The sequence below is a fragment of the Sus scrofa genome, chromosome 12 (genome assembly GCF_000003025.6).
Source record: "Sus scrofa isolate TJ Tabasco breed Duroc chromosome 12, Sscrofa11.1, whole genome shotgun sequence".
Taxonomy (NCBI): domain Eukaryota; kingdom Metazoa; phylum Chordata; class Mammalia; order Artiodactyla; family Suidae; genus Sus; species Sus scrofa.
In genome coordinates, this window is record NC_010454.4 from 25697875 (window position 1) to 25725785 (window position 27911).

General features: G+C 56.8%; 1 protein-coding gene across 1 annotated transcript; it reads left to right on the forward strand.

Moving 5' to 3' along the window:
* NGFR (nerve growth factor receptor) lies at nucleotides 1536-22481 on the forward strand. Its single transcript, XM_021067136.1, has 6 exons — nucleotides 1536-1741; nucleotides 9360-9501; nucleotides 12613-12972; nucleotides 17156-17408; nucleotides 19321-19481; nucleotides 20156-22481. The coding sequence occupies exons 1-6, from the start codon at nucleotides 1673-1675 to the stop codon at nucleotides 20455-20457; spliced, it is 1287 nt and encodes a 428-aa protein (XP_020922795.1). The 5' UTR covers nucleotides 1536-1672; the 3' UTR covers nucleotides 20458-22481.

The following is a 27911-nucleotide window of genomic DNA, read 5'->3' on the forward strand; positions in this document are numbered from 1 at the left end:
TGCAAGGAAGATTTTTATCCCCCATGAATGAATGAAATAGCTGCAGCTGATCATTACAGCTGCGACATCACCTACCAGCAGCGAGCATGCCCTCTTGAGACACAAGTGTCTTAATCTGCCCCTTCTCCCTGAATGTGGGATAGTAGCCCTATTTTTTTTTTTTTCCAAGTCTAAACTGATGTACATCTGGCCAAGATCAGGGTGAGGGGATGGACTTTGTCGACTTATCCCCCCTCCCCAGCTCTCCTCCTGGGCCTTCCTGTTTGGGAACTAGGAGAGGGTGGGAACAGGTAGTGGGGGGGGGGACATCAAGGTAGACGTGGGAGTGGTTCCCACCCAAAGACTGGCAGCACACTCCCTGGGGTGCTGGGGTGGGGTGGGGTGCTATGATTAGGAACTGCCAAGCTTTCTAAGGCATGGTGAGTGCAGTCCTGGGGAAGGCGACCGTAGTACATGGACAGGTACCTGGATGTGAGTCCATCCAACCAATTTTACCTCTATTCCCTTCTCCAGACCTTTTCCAAACGCCTACTGTGTACGAGGCATTCAGATAAGAAACCATAGTCCCCACCTGCACGGTGCTTATCAGCTAATGTAAACACAATCCAATGAAGGCAAAGTGTTTAGGATGCATCTATGCTCTTGTTTGCGTGTAAGTGTGTGTGTTCATGACCGTGCGTGTGTTCCACGTGACGTAACTGCATCCGTACACAAGTGTGTGTGAGTGTGTAGGTGAGTACGTGTGTCTGCATATTATGAGCACATGGGAGATGAGTGTGCATGTGTGGAGGTGCACACGTATGTGTCGCATGCGCAGGTCTACAGGACTGCGTGAGCATGGTGTGGGCACGTGTGAGTGCACAAGCACATATATATGGGAGCTTGGGAGTGGGTGTGTTCCTTTTTGTGCGTGTACACACCTGTGATCCCTTCAAACCCATCTTTTGAGAATTCAGTTGATAGCGGGATGGACTCCACCTTGAACATCCCCGCTGCTTGCGGTCATGGTCAGGCCACCTGCTGACCCCCCTCCCTCTCCCCTAGGCCTCCGCACAGACAACCACCCCCCAACACCCGTACCCCCCCTCCGCCCCAGCACCGGGCAGGGGCAGAGGGAGGGGTGGCCTATAGGCCAGTGGGTATTATTGCTGATGCGGCTGGGTAGGGAGCAGGGCACCGGGGAAGAAGCTGAAGCCAGTGGCAGGGAAAGGCAGGTAGGAGAGTGAACCCTGCGGGGGGCCGCAGCCCAAGGGAGTGGGAGCCGCAGTGGGGACGCCCCGAGCCCACAGCATCCGGGACAGACGCGCTGTAGCGCTGGCCAGGCGCCGGGTACCCGGGCGGGGTGGGGGATAGACTCGGAGGGCCGGGGCGCGGAGAAGCGGCAGCGGGGCGGGCGGGCGCGGCTCCCCGCAAGCCCTCCCTCCCCTTCGCTCCCCTCCCGGAGGCGGCAGGGCGGGCGGGAGCGGTTCCGGGGGTGGGCGGGCGGGCGGGCGGGGCGCGGAGGAGGCGGGGCCGCCGCACTGGCTTCCCTCAGCCCCTCCCGCCCTCAGCCAGAGGGAGCCGAGCCTCGGCCAGCTCCGGGGGGCGGGCGCTCGAGCGCAGCGCAGAGCAGCCCCATCGGTCCGCGGAGCGGACTCCACTGGAAGCCGAGCGCTGCCACGGTAGGCGGGCGATGGGGGCAGGTGCCGCCGGCTGCGCCATGGACTGGCCGCGCCTGCTGCTGCTGCTGCTGCTCCAGGGGGTGAGTGCTAGCCGGAGAGGAGCCCGCTCCCTTTCCCAGGACCGGAACCCTGATGAGTTCAGGTTTCCTCGAGGGAAAATAGAAAAGAGGGCTGGGGTCCTCGATGCTGGGGGCGGATGGCGGGAGAGAAGCTCCGATGCCAGTATCCACAGAGGAGCATCTAAGGATTTCAGAGCGAAGAGGCGACCCTGAGATCCAGGGTAGAGATGCGGATAAGAGGGGCGCACGGATGCGGGTCCTCAGGTACCAGGAGGTATATGTGTGGAGGAGCTGGGAAGGGTCTCTCAGAAGGGGACCGTGGGGCTCTCGGATGCCTGGGTTCCTTGGAAGAAGGCGCTTGAATGCCAAGATCTCGAGGCGACTTCCCCCCTGAGCATCTTGATCTCTGGAGGGTCATGGGACGGAACCTGGGCTAGAGAAGGAGAAGGAATGGGACGGGAACTAGAGAAGTGAGGGGCGAGCGTGGTTAGGGCGGGGAACCGGAGACAAGGGGATGGAACAATGGGAGAGGAGGTTGCAGGGACTGGAGGCAAAGGGGACTGGGCATCGGACAATGAGGACCAGCCAGACAATGGGGGGGAGGGGCGTGGGAGGGAGACGTTCGTGGAGCGGGGCTCTGTTGAAGAAAGAGAAATGGTTAAGAGAGGGCAGAAAAGGGATGGCGGTGAGGGAGGTAGAGAGATGGAAGCAAAACGAGAGGACGGAGAAGGGAGAACGGACCCTAAGGTGGTCGGGGCCCCGCCTGCCCGCGGAGGGACAGTGGGACGAGAAGAGAGGGCAGAGGCACAGACACTTCCCGCGCCTGTCGCGCGCTCTTTCTCCCGGCCTCGCGAGGTCAGGCAATTGCGGCTTGGGGTCCGAAGCTAGGAAGGGAGTGCCCACTTCGCCGGGGCGAACCCGCTCTCCGGGTTCTCCGGCGACCGGCGGGCTCCTCCTCCGCATTTATTCTCGCAGTTTGAAGCAGAGCGGAGGACAGGATGGGACAGAGCTAGGCGTCGTCCGACGGGTTCTGGTCGCCGCCACTTCTTGGGGTGCAGAGAGGCGGGACGCGCAAGGCGGGGAAGGTCGGGGTAGCGCGCAGGCGAAGGCGGCCCGCAGGGGGCGCTGTGGCGCGAGGGCTGAGCCGTCGCAGCTACCCGCGCGACTGTGGCTAAGCGCCGCACCGCCACCCCGACCTCCAGTTAAGTTAAGCAGCCCGAGCGTCGCGCTGGTGGTTCGCTCTGTTTCCGCGCCCCGCCCAGCCTTGGGTGAAAGACACCGGGCAAGGAACAAAACGGGGGTGCTTGTACGCCTGGGATTCTGTCCCGGAAAAGGACCGTGGGTCCTCGTGAGCGTCAAAGTCCGCCCGGAAGTTCTGCCGAGACATTCAGGAGATGTGACCTGGTGTGTGGCCATGAACCGAGTGCCCTGAGAGGTTTGGCAATGGAGGAGGTGTCCTCACTCTCCCTGCCATCTTCATCTCTCATCGGAGCCTCGCATCTCCAAATCCCAGCTTTACAGACAGAGGCTCTGAGAGTTGAAGCCAATTGCTCAAGATCCCACAAGCAAGTAGAGCCAGAATTCTTAGCTAGCCTGCCCCTCACCTGATTCCCAGCCCGGTACTCCCCGTACCTCTTAAAAGGGGCTGCCCGGCGTCCCAGCTTGGGTTAAGAGCTGCGTGGCTCGGCGGCGGCGGGTCGGCGTGACAGAGTCCGGCCGACGGAATATTGGGGGCTGGGATGGGCAGAGAGCCTCTCCGGGTGCTGGCCCTATCCTCGAAGCTCAGCCCCAGTTCTCTGGGATGCTAGTACCTGTGGCTTCGTCCGGGCATGTGGGAGTGACTGCGGGCACGTTTGCTGACTAACGTCACGGGTTAAAGATGCTTCTCAGCCGGGGAGGAAGGGAGCGGGAAGGGGGGTGGGGGGGACTGTAGTGCGGATCCCGGAGAGGCGAGGGCGTGGGCTCCGGATCTGGGCTGGAGGGTGTCCGCCGAGGAGGGAAAAGGCGAGACAGGAGGGGAGCTGCGCGTGGAGGGCCTGGGGGCTCGGAAAGGTGGACCCCGCTCGGAATCTGCCGCCTGCAGCCCCTGGGACTCTCGCCTCCGCCTTGCCGCGGGGCTGCTGTCTCGGGGCTGGCTCTGTGCACCGCAGCGGTCCGAGTTTCTTCCTGGGCCGCGGCGAGAGAGTGCTGAAACCAGAGCGCGTCCCGGCGGGTCGGCTGGCGAGCCGCGCCGGTAATGGAGGCACTTTGTCATTCAGACGTCTGTAACCGGAGCCGCTGGACTGGCTAATGCGCATAATAGGGATGCAGCGACGGCAGCAAATGCGAGCACGCGAGCGGGGCCGGGTGGGGGAGGCGCCTCGGAAGGGAAGGTGTTCCCACGCCGCTGTACCAGCCAGGTCCCGTGCACGCGCCTAGATTCTTCCCTGGGGGTGCGGGGCGGGGAGGCGGGAATAATAAAATTGATTGAGTGCCTACTGCGTGCCATGCATGGCCCTGAGTAATTTCTCTTATGTTATTTAATCCTTATAAGGTCCCAGCCGAGTCAATCTAGTTATTCCCATTTACAGCTGAGAGAGCTGAACCTCCCGGACCTTCAGACGCGAAATCAGGCTCTCCCAGTTTAGTAGATGGTGGCGCCCTTGTTGGAACCTAGGGTGCCTGGCTTGGAGTTTACTCTGTCCTCCTTATGCCAGGCACCGGCCCCTCCCCCAACCTTCCAGATCACGGAAGGACACGTGGCCTTGAATTACACATTAGATCGTGTCCGGTGCTCTTGGCACCACAAAGTTATAGCTGAGCCCCTCTCTCCCAGCCCGCCCCCTTTCAAATTATTACTGCAACATCCTCCTCAGTAATTCGCTCTTGTCTTTGACCCCAAACTCCACCCCTGTCTAAAGGGTTGAGGGGGCATGTGCCTCCCCAGGGTTTGCATTGGTCTCAAAGACCCTTCCCATGTTTGAAAACTCTCCAACCCCGTGACAGTGGCCAATGGCTCCATTCACTTAAGGAACCCTTTGCTGAAGCTGCTGTGAATGCTTAGGACTCACCACACTGAAGCCTGCCTGTAGTTTCAGATTCTTTCAACTATTTCGGCGTATTCTCTATTGGGTCCAGTTTTGAAAAATTAAATCTTAAAAGTCCATTCACGTAAGGGTGTTTCCACCTTAATTTCTTGAAAGCCTGGAAATGGCAAAAAGAACAAAAAAAAAAAAAAGGAAAAGATTTGCAAACATTCTCAAAAATGGAACGAAATCATTCCATCAGACATGGAAATGAGTAAGTGTAATAAATGTAAATTTCAAGCAAATGTGTCTGTCATTTTGGCAAATCCATCGTTTGGAGCCATTAGCCTGAATCCTCGCCATCCCTCCCTCCTTCCCAAGATTGCTGGGCCTTGAACCCAGAGGGAGTGTGGCCGGGTGGTGCATCAGGCCGGTGAGCAGCATGACCTCTGTGGGCCTCAGTTTCCACCTCTGTCCCATGACGGCAATCCCTCAAGTCTTTCCTCCTCAGCTTCTGGAGCAACTCTTTGGGGTGATATTTTCTCTCCATCGTGGGACCATAACTCCTTCCAGGAGTCAGGGACCATGTCTTAAGAGACACTCTTAGTTCCTTTTTTTAAAAAAGTATTTTATTTATTTATTTATGTCTTTTTGCCTCTTCCAGGGCCACTCCCGTGGCACATGGAGGTTCCCAGGCTAGGGGTCTAATTGGAGCTGTAGCCACTGGCTTACGCCAGAGCCACAGCAACGCAGGATCTGAGCCACATCTGCAACCTACACCACAGCTCATGGCAATGCCGGATCCTTAACCCACTGAACAAGGGCAGGGATGGAACCCGCAACCTCATGGTTCCTATTCGGATTCATTAAGCACTGCGCCTCGACGGGAACTCCAAGTATTTTAAAATGATAGTTGATTTACAATGTTCTGCCAATTTCTACTGTACAGCAAAGTGACTCAGTCATTGGAAACTCAGTCCAATGCTTAGGAAATAGCTGCTGACTTAATTAACTTTGAACAGAGCAGGTCCCCATCCTCCTTTGGTCCCCATCCTCCTTCAGACTCTTCTTGGTGGGTGTCTGTCTTCACTCCTATCTTGCCCCCTGCTCTGAGATGGTTTTCCCTCTTTGGGGATGGCTAAACTCTCCCCTCCCTGGAGTTCCCATTGTGGCGCAGTGGTTAACGAATCCAACTAGGAACCATGAGGTTGTGGGTTCGATCCCTGGCCTTGCTCAGGGCATTAAGGATCCGGCGTTGCCGTGAGCTGTGGTGTAGTTGCAGATGCAGCTCGGATCCGATTAGACCCCTAGCCCGGGAACTTCCGTATGCTGCGGGAGCAGCTCAAGAAAAGGCAAAAAGACAAAAAATAAAAAAATAAAAATAAAAACCTCTCCCTTCCTGCTACCTACTCTCTTCCCCCCACCCCACCCCCATCCCCTGCCCAGGCTTAGCAGTTCAGCTTGTCCTTAAGACAAGACACTTCTTTAATTAGTAACATTTAAAGTTTCCATCCTGGCGCAGAGGAAATGAATCTGACTAGGAACCATGAGGTTGTAGGTTTGATCCCTGGCCTCGCTCAGTGGGTTAAGGATCCGGCATTGCCGTGAGCTGTGGTATAGGTCGCAGATGCGGCTCGGATCTGGTGTGGCTGTGGCGTAGGCCAGCATCTGTAGCTCCGATTGGACCCCTAGTCTGGGAACCTCCATATGCTGAGGGTGCAGCCCTCTAAAAAACAAATAAATAAATAAATGTAACATTTATTAAACTCTTACTGTGCACCAGACAGATTTGCATAAATTACATTTACTTTTCACAGCCACCCTGGGCAGTAGATATCACCAACCCAGTGTTTTAGTTGGGAAAACTGAGGCTTAACAGAGATAGAGAATTTACCCAAAGCAACATGCTTATTCAGTAGCAGATCTGGAATGTTTTGAACTAGAACACAAAACAAGCACAGGAAACACATGGTTACTAATTATGTAGCCTTGACTCCAAATGAAAGACTTGGGAGAAGAGAGAGGACCACCAGTGGGCTTTGACAGGAGGGCGGGGCACGGGGCTGCCACTCCGCCCACTGCCACGACAGACCCTTCCACTATCCCGGGCCCAGGTCTCTACTGACCCCAATTAACGGGAACTCAGCCCAAAGCCAAAAGAATGCCAGAAAGACCTTGCAAAAGAGAAAGGAGGGGTCTCAAAGTAAATACACAGCTTACTCATTTACATAATGCTTACAGCCACCTTCTGAGGCAGGTCCTGTCATAATTACCTAATGAGGAAGAAACTGAGGCGCAGAGAAATTCCAAACCCGTCCCAGGTCACCTCACTCTAAGCCATGAGCAAGGATTCAGCGCAATGATGAAGGCAGGAGAACTCACACTTTTTACTCTGAGAAGGGCCCCCCCTTTTGGTTCAGATCCTGCTTTCATTCCCTTTATACATCTTCCCACCAGGGCTAGTTACGTACTTTCTAAAGATTCAATTAGACCTAATACATTAGAATGGGGGAGGGGCTGCTCCGGTCACACTGGGAGCAGCGAGAGTTGACAACTGATACCTTGACAGGAAAGGAGGAGACAGAAAAATGGTAAGAAAAGCTGACAGGAGAACTCCAAGAGACAAAAGTGTGGTCATTTGTGATAAAGAACATAGGGCATCACTGCATCGCCGCCCAGAAAAATCGCTCGTGTAACTATTGAGCCCCTGAGTCATAGGGAAACGGTGAAAGTGTGTTTCAGAGACAGAGGAAGGGGAAGCGCCCATAGTTAAAAGTGAAAACCATTAGATGAGAAGAGCAGCAAATCCTTGACCTTCCAGAATCTCAGCTCTCTACGGAGAGAGTTGGTCCCTGGAGTTCTCATTAATCGAGGCCATATTGTCTCACTGTCTTAAATTCCAGAAATATACACGTTGGGTCCCTAATATGTGCCAGGTTCTGTCTCAGGCACTGAGGCCAGCACAGTCCCTGCTCTCAGGGAGCTGACAGTCCCATGGGGGTGTCTGCAGAGACTCAGACCAGACAGGAAGACCGAACAGGGAGGACAAGGGACAAGGTGGCTCCGCCTGATCCAGGAAGGCTTGGGACCACGGGACCACTTCCCTGATGAAGTGACATTTAAGCAGAGTCCTGAAGGATGAAAAGAAATCTGAACAGACCCTTCTGGAATCTGGAGTCTTGCTCACCTCCTGGGGGAAACCTCGTGTCGGGGACTACACCCCCCCACCCCACCCCCACCGGGCTTCTGGTCTGCAGATGTTCCCAGCACCCCGTCCCTGCCACCTGGGAGAAGACGGTGGCAGCACCCACGGTTCCCCTCCTAGGCTGCCTGCACCCTCCCCATTGGGCTCTTGAGAACTAGTGGCTGCCTCCTCAACTGATCCAACCTGGCCATCCCCCTACCTCCATCAAACCCTGCTGAGACCTCAGGATATTTGAAAGGACTGGAGGGAAAGACATGTTTTGGGCCAACATGGAAGCAGCAGGGGAATGTCCCAAATGACCTGGACAGCGCCCCTCTAGTCCCATGATCCAAAAGCCCCTGTTTCCTCTGAGCATCAAATGAGGGCTGCATGGTCTGGAGCCAGGGAAACAGGCTTTGGAATTTTATTAGATATTAAGTTTTTTTTTTTTTTTTTTTTTTTTAAAGGAACAGAAATACAAAGCAAGCTGGCAGCAGCCCCTCCCTCTAGGGAATCTGGTGCTAAATCATTCCATCCATGAGCAAAGATGCTTCAGCGGCAGGAATCTGACTCCCCTCTCCCCTGTTTCCAATGCAGGTCCCACTGGCTGCCTGGGGGGCAGGGAGAGGGGCGGGCTGGTGGCTGGAAATCAGACCCTGGTGGAGCAGGGCTGCTGGATGGTGAGAGCTGCCACTTTCTCATCATTGATAACAGGCAGCCTTTTCTCCCGTCTTGGCGCCAGACTCTTGATGATTGGCTGCTCTTTTGCTTTGGCCCTAAGGTGACTCCCTCTCTCTCTCTCTCTCTCTCTGTCCAGAGAGATGCAGAATCAGAGAGGGAAAGCAGGGCAGGTCAGAACTCTCAGAGCAGAGCCAAAATTTGAACCCAAGGTCCCACCTCTGTTCTTGGGTACAGACCCCTCCCATTTCATACTTAATATGTGGAATGGTAGAATTAAGGACCCGGAGCCCGGCTGCCCTTTGTTAGAAAAAGACTCCTCTTTGGGTACACGCATCCTTGCAGGTGTGCAGCTTAGCAGGTGGCATTTGGGCTAGATTTCAGTTTCTAGTCACCTCCTTGGCTGGGAGTCCTATGCAAGCTGCAACCTGCCTGCCGCTTCAGCTGCTCCAAGTCTCTCTGCTGGACCTCAGGTTGCCTTCCCCCCATGATGTATCCTTGGGATTCTAGGAGCTGCTGTAACCCCAAGATGAACTTTGCAGAAAGTCAGCATCCAAGGCTCTGACCTCACACTCCCAGCAGCCTGCAGGGGTGCACTGTCCCCCGTGGCCTTTCTTCCCCACCAGCTTTCAAGTGCCAAATGCCTCCCTGGTGAGCTCATCCGGGCCCAGGTGGTTCCAATAGAAGGCTTTAGAAGGGGATGTTTGCTCCGTCGGAATCCACCCCTCCTCCATCTCTTGCCAGTCTGATCTTCTGACCTTCCCCCACTCAGGTGTCCCTTGGAGGTGCCAAGGAGACCTGTCCCACAGGCATGTACACTCACAGCGGCGAGTGCTGCAAAGCCTGCAACCTGGGTGAAGGCGTGGCCCAGCCTTGCGGAGCCAACCAGACCGTGTGTGAGCCCTGCCTGGACAGTGAGTATAGATGACCAGCGTGGGGAAGGGGGTGGAGGGCACACTCCGAGTCCTGGCAGGGACTCCTGCCCATCACTGCTTGGGCACCAGGAGTGAGTCTGCCGCAGGATAGGAGGCAGAGAGGGGAAGCTCCGAATGGATGAAAGAAGCATGCAGAGGGAGGAGGGGGACCTGAGGGGGGAATCCCTGGGGTGGGGGGGCGCCCCTTCCAGAGACCCCTAGCAGAGAAGCCTTGTAGAAGAGTGTTCTGGCCAGGTGGGAGGAGTAGCTGATGCTAAGACCAGCTAAAAATATCCGCTGCACTGCAAAATCAATGGCTGCCACTTACCCTCCGCGTGTTTGTGGGGAGGGGAGGAAGATCAAATCCTGGCTGTCCTGGAGACTGACCTTGGGGGATCCTGGGAGGGTGTGGCTACACCTCCCCCCAGGCCAACTGTTCTCCAGCCCTGACCGAGGAAGCAGAGCTTTCCCCATCAGCGGGGATGGAGGCTGGCGCCCTACAAGGATGTCTTTACAGGGGGGTTGAGGTCAGGATGGGGGAGGGGCGCTGTGGCCATTCCTATCTGGGATTTCCTTGGGAAGAGGAGTCTTCCAGCGCTGCTGGATGAGGGAGGCAGAAAGATGGCAGGTCTGCCTGGAAACGTCTCCTCACTGTTGATTGTCAGATCCTGCCTTCTAACTGGCTACTCAATGCCCATCTGCAGGACCAGTGGGAATTCTACTCAGACTGTTCTTTAATCATGCTGGGAACAAGGTTACAGGAACTGGGGACTCTGAACACACCCACCAGCCTGTCTTTAACCTTTGGAGCCAGCCCACCACCAACATCGCAAGGCACACACGCTCTCTCTTCTTCAGGCAACCCCAACTCCTTGATGTCCCGACCATACAGTTTTCCTATTTCTGTGCTTGTGGATCCTATAACTCATCCCCCAGCAGAGGGATGCCTGGGGCCAGGTGAGGAGGCTGGTCATCCTGCAATGCCTTTGCTACCTTGCCCTCTGGCCACCACTGCTGGCTCTGGCCATGCAGAGTTTCCATCCCAGTGCAGGGCTGGCCAACCATCAGCTGCCCTGCGACCTCTGGTATTTGCCTCTCTCAGTTCCTACCCCAGGACCGCCTCTCCTTGGGTCCTAAGTCGCCTAGGATGGGACCGCAAACCTTTCTGTCTGAAGTAAGGGGTGGGATAGAAGAGGCTGAGAGAGGGAAGGGGAGGGAAGACAGGACCAGAGACCAGCTCGGAATTTTCCCTCCCGTTTCCTCCCTCTGCCCCCCTTCTTCCCCATCCCCCGCCCCAGCTGTGTTAACGAGCTGCCTTTACAAGCCCACTTTATGAGACCGAGACCCCAGTGGACTTTCCCTCTATCCTCAAAACGTTTCCACAAGGAAACCCATTAAGCTCCTGCCTTCATTCTCTGCCAAAAAAGACCACATTTTCCCCACCTCCTAAAACTCTCTCCCCAGGAGTTGGCTGCTAATTTTCTGTATGTTCCCATGGCCAGGAAGCTCCCCTTCCCTTCCCCTGTGACTAGACCCACCCCCGTGCCACTTGCCAACCAGATAGGAGCCTCTTGTATAAACTGGACATCCTGCCTTGGCCATTTAGGTTTGGGCGTTCTTTCTGCTGTCTGACTAATAGCCCTGCTACTGAAGTTCATTGCCCACCCTGGGGAAGCCCAACCTTTACAGGACCCCTGCTGGGGGTCAAGTACTTTACAGTGGAATTTCACTTATTCCTCACCACAACAGGGAGTGAAGACTTTACTCCCCGTTTTATAGAGAAAGAAGAAAAGCTCAGAGAGGTTAAGTAAAACACCCAGAGTCACACAGCTAAATAAAGTGATGGAAGCAGGTTTTGAATCCAAGTCTGCCAGAAGCCTAGGAAGAGAAACACAGGGGTCCCTCTGCCAGAACTGATGTGACACCAAAGTCTCCCTCCAGGCCCATCTGTCTTTTCTTCCAAATCTCTTCCCCACCCCCGTCCCCCTTAAGCTACTGTCCCTTTCATTTCAAGAGAAGTGAAAAGCAGAGATGCTTTTCTCTTCTTTGCTTCTCCAGCCCCACCCTCAGCCGCCAAAATAATGACCCTGCGCTCCATCTTGGCTCTTGATGCCTTTAGAGAAGCTTAAGATTTAGGACCCCCCTGCCCCCAGCAAGCTTCAGTTTCCCTCCAGTGGGCTCCTAATATCTCTACCCCTGCTTCCGCCTTCTGGGCAGTCCTCCTACCCCAGTTGTCAGGTTCTAAACCTGTGCTCTTCCAGCCTCTTGGATTCAGTCTGGCGTCAATTTCTCCACCTTGGGCTGGAAGGGGTGACGTTCTGGCTCTGTGCCTTCCTGCCTCTTTGCACGAGGATGCAAGGACTCTGGCATCCCCAGCACATCCATGCCCTGATTCTGGAGCTCCCGCCCCTTAATTGAGCGTGAGTCAAGCATGAGCTTGAAAATATTTCCCTCGTGCCATTTGAAAGGGCGCTGGACTATATGTGCAAGTCCTTTTTCTTTCTAGCCCGGATCCCTCCTGCTGTAGCTTTCGTGCCAGGAGTCCATCCCTGCCCTCAAGAGCCAAGCCCTTCTAGCAGCCAGGAGTAGCAGCGCCGTGGGTGGGAAATTCTGTTGTCTAACCCTAGTCACTCCCATTCAGGACACACCTGCTCCCACCTGTGCCGAAAGGGATGGAAGGAGGCTCCCTGGGGAAGGCCGGCTGTGCCTGGGCTGGGTTCACAGCTCAACTCTGGCCTGCAGGGAGGGCTGGATGGGAACCATGCTCAGATTATTCCTTAATCACGCTGGGAACTCTTTAAAAGAGTTTGTCCAAAAAATGTACCAGCAGTGGCTGGGTTACCCCTGGGAAACCCCAGGGCCAGAGCTTCCGGGGTCTGGAGCTGGGGGCTCTCGGCTCCCTTCCTCCTTCCCAGGCTCCTGCCACCAGCTTTGACCCCAGGGGAGGGGGTGGGAGTCAAAATGGGGGGAGCGGGGCGAAACGAGGGGGTCAGAGCCCTGGCCCTGGCCGGGGATGGGGCAGGAAGGCTTCCAGCCTCTGCATCCTACGTGCCCCCAAGGAGAGGAAACTAAACTGGGGCGCAACTTCCCCGCGCGTCCATCTGTCCTCAGGCGTGACCTTCTCGGACGTGGTGAGCGCCACCGAGCCGTGTAAGCCGTGCACCGAGTGCGTGGGGCTGCAGAGCATGTCAGCGCCCTGCGTGGAGGCGGACGACGCCGTGTGCCGCTGCGCCTACGGCTACTACCAGGACGAGACGACCGGCCGCTGCGAGGCGTGTCGCGTGTGCGAGGCGGGCTCGGGGCTGGTGTTCTCGTGCCAGGATAAGCAGAACACCGTGTGCGAGGAGTGCCCCGACGGCACGTACTCCGACGAGGCCAACCACGTGGACCCGTGCCTGCCCTGCACGGTGTGCGAGGACACCGAGCGCCAGCTTCGCGAGTGCACGCGCTGGGCCGACGCGGAGTGCGAGGGTGAGTGTGCGCGGAGCGGACCTGGGGCAGGCAGGCTGGGTCCTGGCCGGCAGGACAGCCCTGTGGCCTCGAGCCAGCGGGCATCCTCCCAAGCCTTCCCACCAAGGGACCCCGTCCACTATTTCCGCCTTTGGGCTAAGTGGTTGGAAAGCCATGCGCCTCCTCCCAGGCCCCACTCCTTTTCCAAGGCTTTATTAATCTGTGGCTACTGACTGGGGATTGGAGGGGTGACAGTTAAGCAGCCCAGAGGTGGCCTCTGTGTGCAGAGGCACAGATAGGACATGTTTGATCCTTGAGGCCGACTCTCTGAACTGGAGGAGGGGCCCGAGGGTCCTGGGGGTTGGGCGCTTAGTGGTTTATGGTTCTGGGACCTGGGATAGAATCCACCCTGTCCCTTACTATCTGCTTGAAGTCAAGGAAGTCACTCCTGCCTCTGGACCTGTCTCCTTACTGGTCATCGGGTTTCCAGGGTTGCTGTGGGTTAGGGAAGGGGGCTGGCTCCCTTCCCCTGGTGGGAGAGGGGTCAGCAGTCACTGGTACAGTTGAGTCAAGGATGAAGTTGGACCCCGGGAACACACACTAAGTGGTTGTGGGGATAGGAGCTTGGGGACAGAGAAAGAAAGGAAGCAGCAGGCCTGGGGCTCGGGAGCCAGAGGACGAGACAGGTGCACACAGACGGCCCTTTGCCTCCCCCCACTCCCCCCACACCGGGGTGGATGGGAGCTGAGGGTGCCCACCTTCGCCAGATGGGGGCAGTTCCTGGGGTGGGAGGAGGACACCCTGTGGCAGCCAGGACAGAACTGTTTTGGTCTCTGGTTGGGGACATCCATCTTGGGGGAGAGACTGACAGGGCCTTTGCTTTCTGTCAATCACCCCATGGCTGGGCACACATTTCGCTCTTTCCCCTGGGGACCCAACCCTCAGGGTGGTGCCCTCACTCTGAGCAGGCGGCACCGAGCCTCCACCAAGGAGCCCTGAGTTGGACAGGACACAGACGGCCTTTGCCCGAGTCTGATGAGGGAGAGGCGGTCCCAGCACTTAGTTCCTGGGAGATCCTTCATTCTGGCGGAGGCTGCATTGCCCCCCTGCCCCAGTCAGCCCCGAGTCGCAAGGGAGTGATAGAAGCCTGCCCGGGGAGCCTCTAGTCTGACACACCCATGCCTTCCTTCCACATCCTGTGATCCCCCCCCTTGCACAGGGACCTCAGGGTGGAGAAGGCTATTAAGCTGGGCTGAAGCCAGGTATGTGTGAGAAGCTTCTTCCTGTATTCAGATGTGGGGTCAGGGTGGAGGAGCAGGGGCGGGGGGGAAGAGAACAAGGGGGTTCCGGTGGCAATTGCCCTGGGCCAGGAGACAGGCAAGTAGCATCAGGCACAGAGCAGAGCAGGGAGGGAGTTTCAGCAGCCTGCAGGCGGGCAGGCGGGCAGCACCGGTCTGCGGGCAAGTCCTGACCAGCTGGCAGGTGGGCAGGCAGGGGCTCAGTTAGAGCAAAGGAAGGTGGTGGCTGGGGGAGGGGGGGGGTTCTGCTTTTGGGGAGTGGGCTTTCCCAGCCACCCTGAAGGGGGGCATTTATCTCTGTTCCCCACCCCCACCCCCGGTTCTAGCCTCTGAAGGGGTCAATGTCAGCTCTAGGGCAGAGGGAACGTTTCTGGAACTGGAATTTGATTCCTGCTTTGGTTGCCCCCGCCTCTGCCCCAGTGCAGGGTACTTCCTTGCGCATTCATTTCAGGTGTCAACATGGTGACTCACCCACCCTGGGGGCAGAAACACACCCCCCTACCACCACCACCAACCAAAGAAAGTTGGGTTTAGGAAAGGTAACCTGGTCCCTCCTTCCACCCCCACGCCTGACAGCTCCCATTCCGGAAATGGCTGTCAGGACCTGCCGAGGGCTTGGTGGGTTGGAATGCTAGTGGACATGGCCACATCTGGATCTCATCCCCTGCTTCCCTCCCAAGGGGGGGCGGGGGGTATAGATTGGAGAGATGTGGGGAAAGCACCTTGGAAGGCGCTGTCTTCAGCCTGGTCCATCCTCCGCCCTCTCTCAGCTCTTTCCCACTTCTCTCCAATCTCTGTGACGCCGGATTCCCTGACGGCCCCCCCGCCCCCCACCATACCTTCAGCCTCTGGGTTCTGGCGGGTTGAGCAGAACTGTACCCTCAGCCTGGGGAGGCTCTGGCTCCGGAGCTGGCGCAGTCCCCCAGCTGGGCCAGAGAAGACCCTCGGCGGGCCAGCGCCTGGTCTGGGGCTGCCCCAAAGGAGGGCTGAGTCTCCTCCACTCCCCGCCCCACCTCTTCCACGCCCTCCCTCCCCAGACTGAGATGGCGGAGGGGTGGGGTAGGGTGGTAGAGATGGCAGCTCCCTCCCCAACGCCAGCCAGATGGATGCCAGATTCACATCTGGAGACCTTACTTCTCAGAAGGTGCTGAAAATGAGGGCCTTTGAAGCATCTTTGTCTTCAGCCAAGGAGGCCAGGGAAACCGGTGGGCAGCTTGGACTCCAACCTGGGTGGGCAAATTGGGGACTGGATGAGGCAGCGCTTGGTAGCAAAGTGCCCGCCCTTCACCCCACTGGCATGTCCTGTCTGCTCACCCTCCCTGCCCCAGGCGTGGGACGTGAAGACAGATGGGGCAGGCGGCTTTGCCCAGACAGGTCCCCCCAGGTCGTTCAGAGCCCACATCCCCGGGTGCTGCCCCCGGCTGGGTTGCAGAGTGGAAAATCCCACTCGCCTGTGCCAGGGGGGTGCTGGGTCTCCTGCCAGGGTGGCTGGCAGTGCCCAGCTGGCATGAAAGAACCTAGGTGGGTGACAGGGCAGTCTCCATCCCCTGAGGCAGTGCGGCTCTGTAGGTTCTCTCTCCCACAGTTCTTGTCCTTCTCAAGTTGGGTTTGGGCTACCTGGCACTGTCTTCTTCCGGTGGCAAGATCAGATGGTTCGGGGGCCACATGGGGCAGGAAATTGAGGGTAGCCACTATCCACGGACTGGCCAGAAGGAAGCCAGCCAACTGGACACCTCCCCACCCTGCCTGAGCCTAGAGCTAGGACACCAGAGACCGGAAGGGAGGCAGCATGCCAGCTCTTGGGGGTGGGTACAGGGGGAAGGTACCTCTCTGCCAGACCCAATTACCTTCTCCTTCTTTTTTTTTTTTTTTTTTTTTTTGCATTTTAGGGCTGTGCCCAAGACATATGGAGGTTCCCAGCCTAAGGGTCAAATCAGAGCCACAGCTGCCAGCCTACCCCACAGCCACAGCAACATGGGATCTGAGCCATGCCTGCAATCTGCACCACAGCTCATGGTAATGCCGGATTCTTAACCCACTGAGCGAGGCAAGGGATTGAACCCGAGTCCTCATGGATGCTAGCTGGGTTTGTGACTGCTAAACCACAATGGGAATTCCCACCTTCACCCCCCTTTAGGACAAGGATGACTGGGGCTGCTGGGGCAACCTGAGGCCAGAGAGATTACAACGTTCCCCAGCCTGATTCCCTGATTCCCCTGGAGGCTTCCTGGGGTCCACTCTCTTTGTGGGTTTACCTCCATGCCAGGCTTCTGGGTACCCAGGCAGAGTAGAATTCTAGGACCACAGCTATACTCGAGATGGAAGGGAGATTAAAAACCATCTCTTTTAATAGCCCCACCCTAGAGGAAGTTCCCGTGTGGCTCAGTGGTAATGAGTCTGATTAGTATCTATGAGGTTGAGGGTTCGACCCCTGGCCTTGCTCAGTGGGTTAAGAATCTGGTGTTGCCTTGAGCTGTGGTGTGGGTCATAGATGTGGCTTGGATCCTGTGTTGCTGTGGCTGTGGTGTAGGCCGGCAGCTACACCTCCGAATCAACCCCTAGCCTGGGAACCTCCATATTCCATGGGTGTGGCCCTAAAAAAAAATAGCTCTATTCTAGAGATGGGGAAATTGAGGTCCTGAGAAGTGAAGGACCTGGTCCAGAGTCACACAGCACGTCAGCGACAGAGCTGAAGGGGACCCGGGTCTCCCGATTCTCAGGGCCTTTGCTCTTCTCTGCCATCAAGACATCACACCCCCACTCCCAGCCCTCAACCCCGTGTGCAGCAGCTGGATCTGCACATACCTGGGGGCGAGACAGGGTCTGGGGAAGAAGCTAAAGGGGTGAGAACATAGGGGAGGGGCTTGAGGGGACGGGTCCTCACTCCTGTAGCCCTTTTCTCCCAGAGATCCCTGGCCGCTGGATGACACGGGCTACACCCGCCGAGGGCTCCGACAGCACAGAGCCCAGCACCCAGGAGCCTGAGGTACCTCCAGAGCAAGACTTTGTAACCAGCACGGTGTCCGATGTGGTGACCACAGTGATGGGGAGCTCCCAGCCCGTGGTGACCCGAGGCACCACCGACAACCTCATCCCTGTCTATTGCTCCATCCTGGCTGCCGTGGTCATGGGCCTGGTGGCCTACATCGCCTTCAAGAGGTGAGACGGGAAACAGGGGCCAGGGAACCAGATCTTTGCCCTCAAGGAGGGCTTTGCTGTGACCATGACCTGAAAATACACACACTCTTTCATTTTTTTTTTTCTCTTTTTTTGCTTTTTAGGGCCACACCCACGGCATACGGAAGTTCCCAGGCTAGGGGTCTAATCGGAGCTACAGCTGCCAGCCTATGCCACAGCCACAGCAATGCCAGATCCAAGCCTCATCTGCAACCTACATCACAGCTCAGGGCAATGCCGGATCCTGAACCCACTGAGCAAGGCCACGGATCGAACCCACAACCTCGTGGATACCAGTCAGATTCGATTCCGCTGTGCTACAACAGGAATGCCCTCTTTGATTTTTAAAAAATTTTTTATTTTTATTTTTATTTTTCGGCTACCTGGCGGCACATGGTGTCCCCAGGCCAGGGATCAGATCCCAGCTACAGCAACGCTGGATCCTTGAACGAACTGTGCCCCACCAGGGATCGAACCAGTGTCCTGGCGTTGCAGAGATGCCAATGATCCGTTTGCGCCAGAGCGGGAACTCCTACGCACACTCGTTTAAGTCAACCCCAAACTGAGGTCAACCTCACTCACCACCAGCTTCCCCACTTCTGAGTGCGGCAGGTCAGCTGGAGGTAGGGAAGGGGGGACCGTCCCTGTCCTGGCACCAGCACCTCCTCTCTCCCATTCTGCTCCCCTACCTGACACCCCAGCCCCCAACTCCCCACAGAGCTTTCTTCACCAACTGCTTGTGTCCTTACCCCCTGCACCCCATGTATTCCCACGGTCCTGGAAAGTTTTTTTTTTTTTTTTTTTGTCTTTTTGCCATTTCTTGGGCTGCTCCCTCGGCATGTGGAGGTTCCCAGGCTAGGGGGTCTAATCGGAGCTGTAGCCACCGGCCTACACCAGAGCCACAGCAGCGCGGGATCCAAGCCTCGTCTGCAGCTTACACCACAGCTCACGGCAACGCTGGATCCTTAACCCACTGAGCAAGGCCAGGGATCGAACCCGCAACCTCATGGTTCCTAGTCAGATTCATTAACCACTGAGCCACGACAAGAACTCCGTGGAAAACATTTAAGTGCATTTTCCATTCTTAAAAAAAAAAAAAAAAAGTCACCAAAGTAACGGTATGCTTGTTTGGGAAAACGCAAACAGGACCAACGGCTTGTAAAGCAAAAAGTATAAAGCCCCCTTTTACCTCCCCAAATCCTACCCCTCTCCTCACTGCAATCTGTTGGGAATGGATCCCTTCCAGCCATTTTCTGTGCGTTTCTAAAAAAACGTGTGTAAAACCTTTTATAGGTATATGTACACACGCAGGGTTTTTTTTTTTTTTTTCTTTTGATTTTTTTAAAGCTGCAGTGGGATCACACTATACATATTCCACGGCTTATTTTTTTCTCTTAATCTCCCTTGGGGGAGCTTTCCTCTGAACGTGTAGATTATCTGATCATTTCTAAGGGCTCCCTCAATCGTATGGGTGGATCAGCGTTGAGGTAGCCGGTCTCCTGTTGATGGATGTTTGGTTTGTTTTCAGTTTTTGTCTTATTGCTTTATAATAGCAGAGGAAATCCTTGCACATATCCCTGCGCACATGTGGGAGTGCTTTAGAAGGGTAGATGGGGAAAAGCGGAATTCCTGGGAAGTCATTTATTTGTACACTGCTTGTCCTGTGCACAGGGATCGCTTGCCAGGTATACCAAGCGCTGGGTGCTACTCAGCCCTCTGGCGTGGGCTGGGGGCAGGTGTGGGGAGAAAGGAACGCCTCGGGGACTGTGGGGGGGCGGTTACAGCTGCCTCCCCCAGGCCCCTAGCCTCCCCCCAACCCCAGAACACAGATACCTTAGCCGCACAGCCCATGTGGCCCCTTAGCCCTGAGACTGGGTCTGTCCTCCGGCTCCAGGTGGAACAGCTGCAAGCAGAACAAGCAAGGAGCCAACAGCCGGCCCGTGAACCAGACGCCGCCACCCGAGGGAGAGAAACTCCACAGTGACAGTGGCATCTCTGTGGACAGCCAGAGCCTGCATGACCAGCAGCCCCACACGCAGACGGCCGCAAGCCAGGGTAAGCAGCGAGGCCAGGCGGGGGCGGAGGGGGGGCTGCGATTAGGATTCGCTGTAGGAGGGCTGTGGGGGGCGCGGTTTGGGGGGCCCCTCTGTGTGGAAGGATGGGAGTGGTGGGAGGAGGGAATGCGTGGGAGCGCTCCTTTCCAGGGGAACGACTTGGGAAATGGAAGCTTCGCCAAATTGGAGCATCTAGACTCATCAAGCTAATTGTCCTCCAGGGCTAATTACTCCCCAAAGTGGCTGCAATTAGCCTCCTACCCAGGACTTCTGGGGAACAAGTAGTTAATTAGGTCCCCTAATTAGTGGCCCATAGCCCAGCTCCAGGACCCTTGCTGCTCTTGAGTCTGGGACCAGAAGTCCTGTCTCCTCCTTGATTAATTGCTGGGGTTGCAGGGAGGGGAGGGCAGGGACGTTAGGTGGTGGGGATGGTTCTGGAGCTGTGGGTGAGGAAGGCAGGTGAGTCAGCATCCTCCACATCCCCCCACCACCCTTCCCCCTATCCAGGACCTCCTCTCGGGCATCCCTCTGTCTCTGGACCCTTGGGTGTTCCCCAGATTGGGAGGAGAGATGCCTAAGCCCTTCCTGAGTCTGGCTTTAGGCCTCCCGGGCCGACTGTGGGGGGGAAGGGGGGGTCCCGTGGGTCACACCTGACTCCGCCTGGGTTCTCGGCAGGCCTCAAGGGTGACGGAGGCCTCTACAGCAGCCTGCCGCTGGCCAAGCGGGAGGAGGTGGAGAAGCTGCTGAATGGCTCCGCAGGAGACACCTGGCGGCACCTGGCGGGCGAGCTGGGCTACCAGCCCGAGCACATAGACTCCTTCACCCACGAGGCCTGCCCGGTCCGCGCCCTGCTGGCCAGCTGGGCCGCCCAGGACAGCGCCACGCTCGACACCCTCCTGGCCGCCCTGCGCCGTATCCAGCGAGCCGACATCGTGGAGAGCCTGTGCAGCGAGTCCACGGCCACGTCCCCAGTGTGAGCCAGCTAGCCGGGGAGCCCCCGCCCTGTCCCCGCATTCCAACGACTGATGCTCCAGCCAACCCCCACGGGCCAGCGTCAGAGCTGTGCACCTCTGGGCAGGGCCTTGGAGCCTCGGCCCGCTCCCCGCCCCCCAAACCACAGCCCTGTCACTGCTCCTGTGTGGCCCCATCGCTCTGATCACACGCCCCCTCCAGTGCCAGAAGCACCCCTGCTGCCTCTCCCACCCCTCCCGGCCCCATCACCATCTCAGGCCTTGGCTCCCATCTCCCCCCACCTCTGGGGGCGGGGGGGGGGACAGCCCCTCCCCCCTTAACAGGTAGTCATTGCAGGGGGGCTGACACCAGGGATGGTGTTGGGGGCATGACAAGGCCCCAGAGACGCAGAGGGAGAGACTGCGGTACCAGAGCCATGGACTCACACTGTGAACTTGGGGGACAAGGAGCATCATCATGGCCTAAACCTCCCTCTGCGCCCCTTCCTCCTCCCCTCTGGCCTAAAGTGAAAAGGATCAGAGGTTTGTCAGAGCTGGAAGGGGGGGGTTGGAATCTAGCTCACCCCCCTCCTTTTATCTACAGGACAGTGAGGCCCAGAGAGAGGCAGGGACTTGCCCAAAGCCACACAGCAATGGGGAGGCCAAAGATGGGCTGCCCTCCCCACCCCCGCCAAATGAGGGGCGCAGGCCTCGGTTTGCTGGGAGTCAGGGGCCAGGCGACCCTCTGGGAAAGGTCTCGAAGCCAAACCCAGTCTGCCCTTCACCATCTCCAGGCCTGTCTAGTCCCTGTGGACAGGGGTTGCTTCACCGAAGGCCTGGTCCCCTGAGGCGTCATGATCACGATCAGGTTTGGGGTTTGTGGCCTAGGGTGCTGCTTCCCCCTGCCTGTCCCCACAGGCATGTCACCGTGGCATCCCTGGTGTGGCCCAGTCTGCAGGTACCCACCATTCCAGCACAGACGCCAAGCCAGCGTAGGCAGCATCTTCTCCCTCCCCCACCCCCAGAGCCAGCCCTGGAGGTCTGGGGACTAAGGACCCCTCCCACCCCAACCCACAACACACAGATTCACAGGCACACACACACAGGGGAGGAGAAATCTTGCTTCTCTCCAAGAGTTCTTTCTCTTGGACTGCGACCGGATCTTGCTGGGGCAGCTGCCAGAGAAGCGTCGAAGGGATTTGAACTCTGCTCGCTGTCTCCCCTCGCCCCCGGGTTTGGCGGGCCAAGGACGGCTGAGGCTGGAGCTGGCGCCTGCCTTCCGAGAGCCTGCACGCGGAGGAATGCTCCCCGCTCCCCCCCCTTCCCCGCAAGCCCGGGTTTGGCTGCACCCCGGAGGCAGCATGGACGCAAAGCGGACCAGCGTGGGAACGCAGCAGGAAGGAACTGAGTTACACGGTGGCCCAGAGCGTGTCTCTCGCGAGTTTAAAGGACCCCGTGAAGGACGTTTTCCCCCTAGCTTGGTACCAGAAAGGGGCCGGGCGGTCCCTCCCTGGCCTGTTCTGTTTTGCCTGATGTTGGAATGAGTGTGGACCCCCTCTATTTAGCATGAACGAGCCCCGAGCAGAGTGTACAGGGACAACACCCCCCCCAACCCCGGCCCCCGTCCCCAGCCCAAGGTTCTCCCATCCCTATATAAGGGACCGGAAACATCGTACCTGGATGGTATTTCTTCCACCTGATTCTGTGACAGGAGGAGGAAATTCACCTGCTGGCCCCTCACCTGTGACCCTGGGGAGTGAGGCCAAGTCCCAGGTATTTATTTTCCTCCCCAGCAGCAGGGGAGGGGGCGGGAGGTTGCAAATGTGTCTCAGCATGTGTTTGGTTCTGGGGCCCCTCCTGCCTCCCTTTGGGCAGAGATGGAACCCTTTTGCACCCGCCCCTCCCCCCAGCTGGAGGCCATGTGAGCTCCAGACTCCCTGTCCCCTGCCCTGTCCCCTGCCCTTTGCATCCTGTGTAATCATTTCTTGGGCCCTCCTGAAGCCTACACATAAAACGTAAATGATGACCATTAAATAGCAAAGAAAGAAAAATCATGCAGAGGTTTTCTGGAAATGCATGCTGTTTGAGCTGGCGGGGGTTGGGGGGGCCAGCGTTGTTTGTGGGTATGGCCGGGACCTGGGTATAATTTCCAACTTGGTGAGTTCCTGTCCTATTTTTCCCCCCAGGTAATGGGGACGTGTTAACCCAAATCCAGCAAATTCACACATGTCACCGTGGAGTTACTTTAAGTGGGATAAGGAAGGAGTGGGGGCCCTCGCCCCCAGATTTTGGAGAGGGAAAGTGCAAAAAGGCCATGCAGGAAGCTGGCCAGCTGTGAACCTGACCAGATGTCAGAAATGAAACTGACCACAGGGGAACCAGAGGCTTGCTAGCAGCGCCAGGTCACAACCCCACGGCTCCCAGCCACCCACATGGCCTGGGAGGCACCCCACCCCCCACCAGGCACATGGACACACACAAGGCCTGGCTCCAGATGGCCTGGCAGGAGCCTGGCTGGCCCGGCCTGGAGTTGGGCAGGCCCCCTCCCTTGTGGCTCTCCCAGGCAGGTCCCAAGCCCAGCTCCTGCCAGCCTGGCTTTCAGCCTTGCCTGGTCTGGGAGCTGCAGGGTTCCAGGCCCTGGGCCTCTGCCCCTCTTCCAGGCTGGCCGGGCAGCTGGTCCGAGCCACTGGGCCACCGCTGGTCACTTGGCTGTGTCTTCTGAGGGGGCTGGCTTGTGGTTGCCCAGGAAGAAGAGCAAACAAGCCTTCCTGATCTTGGGAGCCTGGGAGGGCCCAGTCGGGCCCCAGATAAGAGTCAGGCATGAGGTGGAAGGAGGTGGTTTTCCAGAGTTCCTGTTGTGGCTCAGTGGTTAATGAATCCGACGAGGAACCATGAGATTGCGGGTTCCATCCCTGGCCTCGCTTGGGTTAAGGATCCAGTGTTGCCATGAGCTGTGGTATAGGTTGCAGACGCGGCTCAGATCCCGCATTTTGCTGTGGCTGTGGTGTAGACCGGCGGCTACAGCTCTGGTTAGACCCCTAGTCTGGAAACCTCCATATGCCCCCGGGTGTGGCCCTCGAAAAGACAAAAAGATGAAAGAAAAAAAAAAAAAAAAAAAAAAAGGAGGCAGTCTTCCATCTCCCGTCCCCGACTGTGAGGGTTGTGGGGGGGTGGAGGGATGAGGGGGGTGGTGATTTAGCGTCAGTGTGAGAAATGACTCCCCCAGTGGGATGGGGGCGGCAGTCTGTCTTGAGGGACCCTCCCATCCAATGGGGGAGACACAGCTGCAGATTTGAGGATATCTTCTATCTGATGAGGGAGGCACGATGCCTTTTCTAGAAGAGGCCCCATTCTGATGGGGGACATGCCTCTGATGTAGTGGGGGAGAGCGGGATGCTGAATACAGGAATAAGGAGACACAAAACCCTGCCTCCTGCAATCTTACGATCTCCTGAGCTGGGGGCAGCAGACGGGCCCTGTGCGGTGTGAGGTGCTGTGCTCGGGCTCAGCGCGGGGGACTCCCAGTCCAGGCTCCCTCCTTCTGGGAGTTAGGGAAGGGTTGCCGGTAAAGAGACACTGAAGTTGAGCCCAGCTGAATCGGAGTCAACGAGCTGGGGGAGGAGAGAGTTCCTGGCAGAGGAATCAGCTCCGCAAAGGCCCTGATGAGAGGGTTCGTGGGGCCCCGGGGAGATTCCTGCGCCTGGAGCGGAGAGAGGGAGCGGAGGTCGCTGGGGCCAGAGGGGAAGGGCTTACTAAGAGGCACGCTAGAGCATCTGGATGATATCTTAGGACACTGGGGAGCCCCTGAGGTGGTGTCAGCAGCAGGGTACCATCCACCCATCTCCTTTTCAGAAAGCTCCACCTCTGGCTGCAGGGTGCAGGGTGAGGACAGGGCAGAATAAGTGGGCAAGGGGCGGAAGTCCGGCAGTGTGAGGTAGAGAAGGGACCACAGGGATGGTGAGAGGAGGGCATCAAGAAAGCTCCTCGCAGCACCCCAAATTGGGTAGGAGGTATGGCCTAGGACTCCTGGGGCGGGGGGGTGGGGGTGGAGGAGTTCCCATCATGGCTCAGCAGCAGTCAACAAATCCGACTAGGAACCATGAGGTTTCGGGTTCGATCCCTGGCCTTGCTCAGTGGGTTAAGAATCCAGCATTGCCATGAACCTTGGTGTAGGTCACAGATGTGGCTCAGATCCCTAGTTGCTGTGGCTGTGGTGTAGGCCGGCAACCACAGCTCTCATTTGACCCCTAGCCTGGGAACCTCCATATGCTGCAGGTGTGGCCCTAAAAAAAAAAAAGATAAAAAAGGCAAAATAAATTAATTAATTAATTAATTTAAAAAAAGTCATTGTACCAGAGACTCACCCCTTAACATACCACATTGTGACGGAACCCTGTTTGCTCTCCTTTAGCCTAATCTCCATCCCTCCTGCAATTCCCCTGCAGGAGCAAAAATGCTTCATCAGCTTCCCGTCTTTTTTTTAGGGCCACACCTGCGGCATATGGAGGTTCCCAGACTAGGGGTTGAATCAGAGCTACAGCTGCCGGCCTATGCCACAGCCACAGCCACGCAGGATCTGAGCCACCTCTGTGACCGACACCGAAGCTCACGGCCATGCTGGATCCTTAATCCACTGAGCGAGGCCAGGGATCGAACCCACATCCTCGTGGATACGAGTCGGGTTCATTTCTGCTGGGCCACAACGGGAGCTCTGGCTTCCCCTCATTAATGTGGCCTCGGAGGCTGTGTGAGGCCCCTGCCAACCCCTCCAGACTCACTGCCTGGCTCCAGCTGTCTTCTTCCTCACACACTGTGCTTCCCCAAACCGGCCTCCTCACAACGACCTCTTCGTGCTTCAAGTCACAGGCCCCTCTAGCCACAGGGCCTTTGCACATGCAGTCCCTTCGGTACCCCTCTTTCTCAAGTTACCTCCCAGTGAAGTGCTTCCTTAGGGGAACGGAACTTCATTGCACTCTGGGCACAAACCAGGTTGCTTGAATCCAGGTTCAGAAAACATCAAGATCCACCCCTTTTCTTTAGACAACTTATCTCCCTTTGCGATTAGGCACCTGTCCGAGTGATTATTTGATTACTGTAAACTCCAAGAAACCAGAGTCGGGGTCTGGTTTTGCTCACCATCGAATCCTCAGCACCTCGCCTGGCATACAGCGAGCACCCAATAAAAAATTTGTTGAATAAATGAGTGAATGTGCTCTAAAGCAGCACTGTCTGATAGAAATATAATGCAAGTGACATAGGTAATTTTCGAGTTTTTAGAAGCCACATGACAAAAGTAAAAAGAAACAGATGAAGTAAGCATAATAATATACTTTATTGAGTCGAATATAGCCAATGTATCATTTCAACATATAATCAATATTTTGAAATTATTAATGATCTCTATGAATTTTTTTTTATCTTTTGTCGTTTTAGGGCCACACCCACAGCATATGGAGGTTCCCAGGCAAGGAATCCAATCAGAGCTACAGCTGCCAGCCTACGCCACAGCCACAGCAACACCCGATCCAAGCTGCGTCTGAGACCTACGCCACAGCTCAGAGCAACGCTGGATCCTTAACCCACCAAGCGAAATGAGGCCAGGGATCAAACCTGCCTCCTCATGGATGCTAGTCAGATTTATTTCCACTGAGCCATGATGGGAACGCCTATACTAAAATTTTTTTCTATTTTTCCAAAATCTAAAATTTTTGGCCATACCCCTGAGGCATGTGGGAATTCCGGGGCCAGGGATCAAACCTGCAAATATTCGTCACTGCTACAACCCGAGCCACAGCAGTGACAATGCCGGATCCTTAACCTACTGCACCAACAAGGGAACTCTTCCAGCGTGGACCTTATTCTTAGAGCACAGCTCAGTTCGGATTAGCCCCATTTCAAGCACCCCGTAGCTGCGTTTGGCTGGTGGCTGCCACACTGGGCAGCCAGCTCTAGAGTCAGACCTCACTCTGAGCCCCCAGTGACACTCCCTAGTTTCCTCCTGTGTCCTCAGTCTCTTGGGCCCGAGGCCAATTGTTCTCCCCTCCCCACCCCCAAGGCCTCTCCCCTCAGGCCGGGGAACCACTCTGTCTCTTTCATTCTCTAGGTTAGAGGATAAGACCCTTTATCTTTGTCCACCCATCAGGGCCCCTTCTCTTCCCCTAGCACCTCCCTCCCCTCGTTCATCTGGTGCAATGAAGCTGAGATATGACTTGAAACAATAGGAGAGGCCTCTTCACCCAGTGGGAAGGGGCGTGATGGGGGCCACCGAGCCTGTGCTCTGGGGGAAGAAGGGGCTGAGCCAGAGCTGGGGTCAGAAGAAGACACTTCCCAGGATGCTCTGGGCCATGGAGTTTGCTGACCATATGCCTGGGGGAGGCAGCTCCTCAGATAATGCAAAGCAGATTCCTCCCAGCTTTGTGGCAGCTGGTGGGCAGAAGGCCAGGGCGCAAGGCTGAGCCCCCAGGCATCTGGGTTCAGAAGGGCTGAGGCTAGGAGAGCTCCTTCAGCCTCCAGCCCCTTGACTCCCCCCAGCACCCCTGTACTCATGCTGATGCTTCCCGACTACACCAGGCTCCCCTGGGCCCCACCCCAGGCTCCAGATCCCACTCCAGCTCCAAAAAAGACCCCCAGTTCTCAACACATGTCCTTGGGGATCTCTGATGCAATGCTAGCCTTGAGATGGGCCCCCAGGATTCCTCTCAAGGCAGACCCCAAGTGGCCCTCTTCACTGCCACACTCAGGGCAATTCCCCCGGGCCCACTGAAAGTTTGGGTTTCCACAATATCCCAGTTTCTGCACCCCAGCGCTACCTCTTCCCATCCTCCAGTCTCTCAGAGGTGAGGCCAGGATCATCTCCCCAAGGCTCTGTCATGGAAGAACATTAAGGACTATTTCAATTCTCACCCCCATCCCTCCCAGAGAGTGCGGTCCTACCCTCTTCCCACCTCATGCCAGCACTTCCCAATCCCTGTGCTCTCTTTCTGGCAATCCCCACTCCAGCAGTTGCCAGCAACTTTCCCAAAGTCTCCTGGGAAAGATGGGATTGGGTCTCCTCCCTGGGCAGGGACAGTTCCCTTTGGAAGAATCTAGGAAGGGTCCCATCTCCTTCCTATCGTCTAGTGACGCACAGCATCTAGGGGTCCTTCTCCACCACCCTGGAGCCTGACTTCCTCCTGAGAAGCCCTCAACACTCTCTGGCCTGGGCCTGGGGCTCAGCATCCACATTCCGGGGGCCCAGCCCTGCTCCAGAGCCTCAGGCTTCAATCAACAGTCCAGATGGTTCTCATTCTACTCCTACACACTTTGGGATGCCAGCATTCCACATCGGATGTGCGGGGCCAGGGGCACGCGGCAGTCAGGTCTCCATTTGTTGACCTTGGATCTGTAGGAGATCACACAATGACTTCCTGGAAGATGATGCCGAGAGCCCAGAAGCCAGCCACCTGGGAGCTCCCCTCTCCTCACCCTGCGTACCATTTTGG